The sequence below is a fragment of the Bos mutus genome, chromosome X (genome assembly GCF_027580195.1).
Source record: "Bos mutus isolate GX-2022 chromosome X, NWIPB_WYAK_1.1, whole genome shotgun sequence".
Lineage (NCBI taxonomy): Eukaryota > Metazoa > Chordata > Mammalia > Artiodactyla > Bovidae > Bos > Bos mutus.
Genome location: NC_091646.1, coordinates 101,556,110 through 101,557,327, shown reverse-complemented (window position 1 = coordinate 101,557,327; position 1,218 = coordinate 101,556,110). Strand labels below are relative to the sequence as shown.

Sequence of the window (1,218 nt, the reverse complement as noted above, 5' to 3'; positions counted from 1 at the left end):
CCCTGCCAGCTCCCACAGGCCTCCCTCTTAACACCGAGGCAGGGCTGTCTGGCTGTGCCCCAGCGATCACTCTCATTTTCTACTCAGCAGTCTCAAGGGAGGGGATCACCAGGAGAACAGACTTGTGGGTCCTAGAGCACTGGGCTCAAGGACTGCTCAGAGGCGGCTTTGGTTCAAGCCAGGGAGGAATCTCCCCAGTGCAGTTGTTCACAACATCTGCTTGTCCTTCCTCTAGGTGCCCTCCTTGCCTGCCACCCTGCCCACATGTGCCTGTGATCCATAACCTGTGTCACCATGCCTCGGAGGCACAAAAACAAGTATCATGCCCGTGTGAAATGCCACCAGGTCCAGGGGGACACTCAGTGTCCCCAGGAAGCCCAGACCAGTGCTGTTGCAGCCCCCAAAGAGGAGTGCCCCTCCTCCCCCTTGTCTGTCCCTCAGGGTTCTCCCCCAAGCTCCCCTGCTATTGGAGATCACCAGGAGCTTCAGGGAGCCATGGCCTCTAGCTCTCTTGATGCAGGGCCTTCCTGCTCAGGATGTGATGAAGGTGCCCAGGGCCCAGAGGAGGAAAGTGCATGTGCCTCCCAGGCAGGCCCTGCCACTCAGAGCCCTCCCATAGATCCTCTGACCAAGAAGGCCAGCATGCTGGTGGAATTCCTGCTGGAGAAGTACACCAGGAAGGAACCCATCTCCCAGCACGCCCTGCTGAAGGTCGTTGGCAGCAAGTATAGGCAGCACTTCCCTGAGTTCCTCAGGAGAGCCTGTAAGCACATGGAGCTGGTATTTTGCCTGGAGCTGACGGAAGTCGACTGTAGCAGGAACATCTATGCCCGCATCAACAAGCTCAACCTCGGGGGCGATGAAGGTCTGAGTGATGAGTGGGGTCTGCCCAAGTCTGGTTTTCTCATGGTGCTCCTGGGCATTATCTTCATGAAGGGTAACCGAGCTACCGGGTAGGAGGTCTGGGAAATGCTCAGTGTGTTGGGGGTCTATATGGGGAGGAGGCATTGGATCTTTGGGGAGTCCAGAAGGCTCATCACCAAAGATCTGGTGCAGAAAAAGTACCTGAAGTACGGACAGGTGCCCAGTGGCGATCCTCCACACTACGAGTTCCTATGGGGCCCGAGAGCCTGTGTTCAGACCAATAAGATGAAGGTGTTGGAGGTGCAGGCCAAGATCCACGATACCCTCCCAATTTCCTTCCCAGACCTCTGTGAC

At 56.9% G+C, this 1,218-nt stretch overlaps 1 protein-coding gene across 1 annotated transcript in view; it reads left to right on the top strand.

Annotated features, from left to right (window-relative positions):
• Positions 1-294: 294 nt before the first annotated feature.
• Positions 295-1,218, top strand: part of LOC102276256 (melanoma-associated antigen B17-like) — a 3,412-nt gene continuing 2,488 nt past the window's right edge. Inside the window, 1 exon segment of the mRNA XM_070366608.1 lies at positions 295-1,213. Within this exon segment, the coding sequence (XP_070222709.1) occupies positions 295-1,213 (919 nt within the window).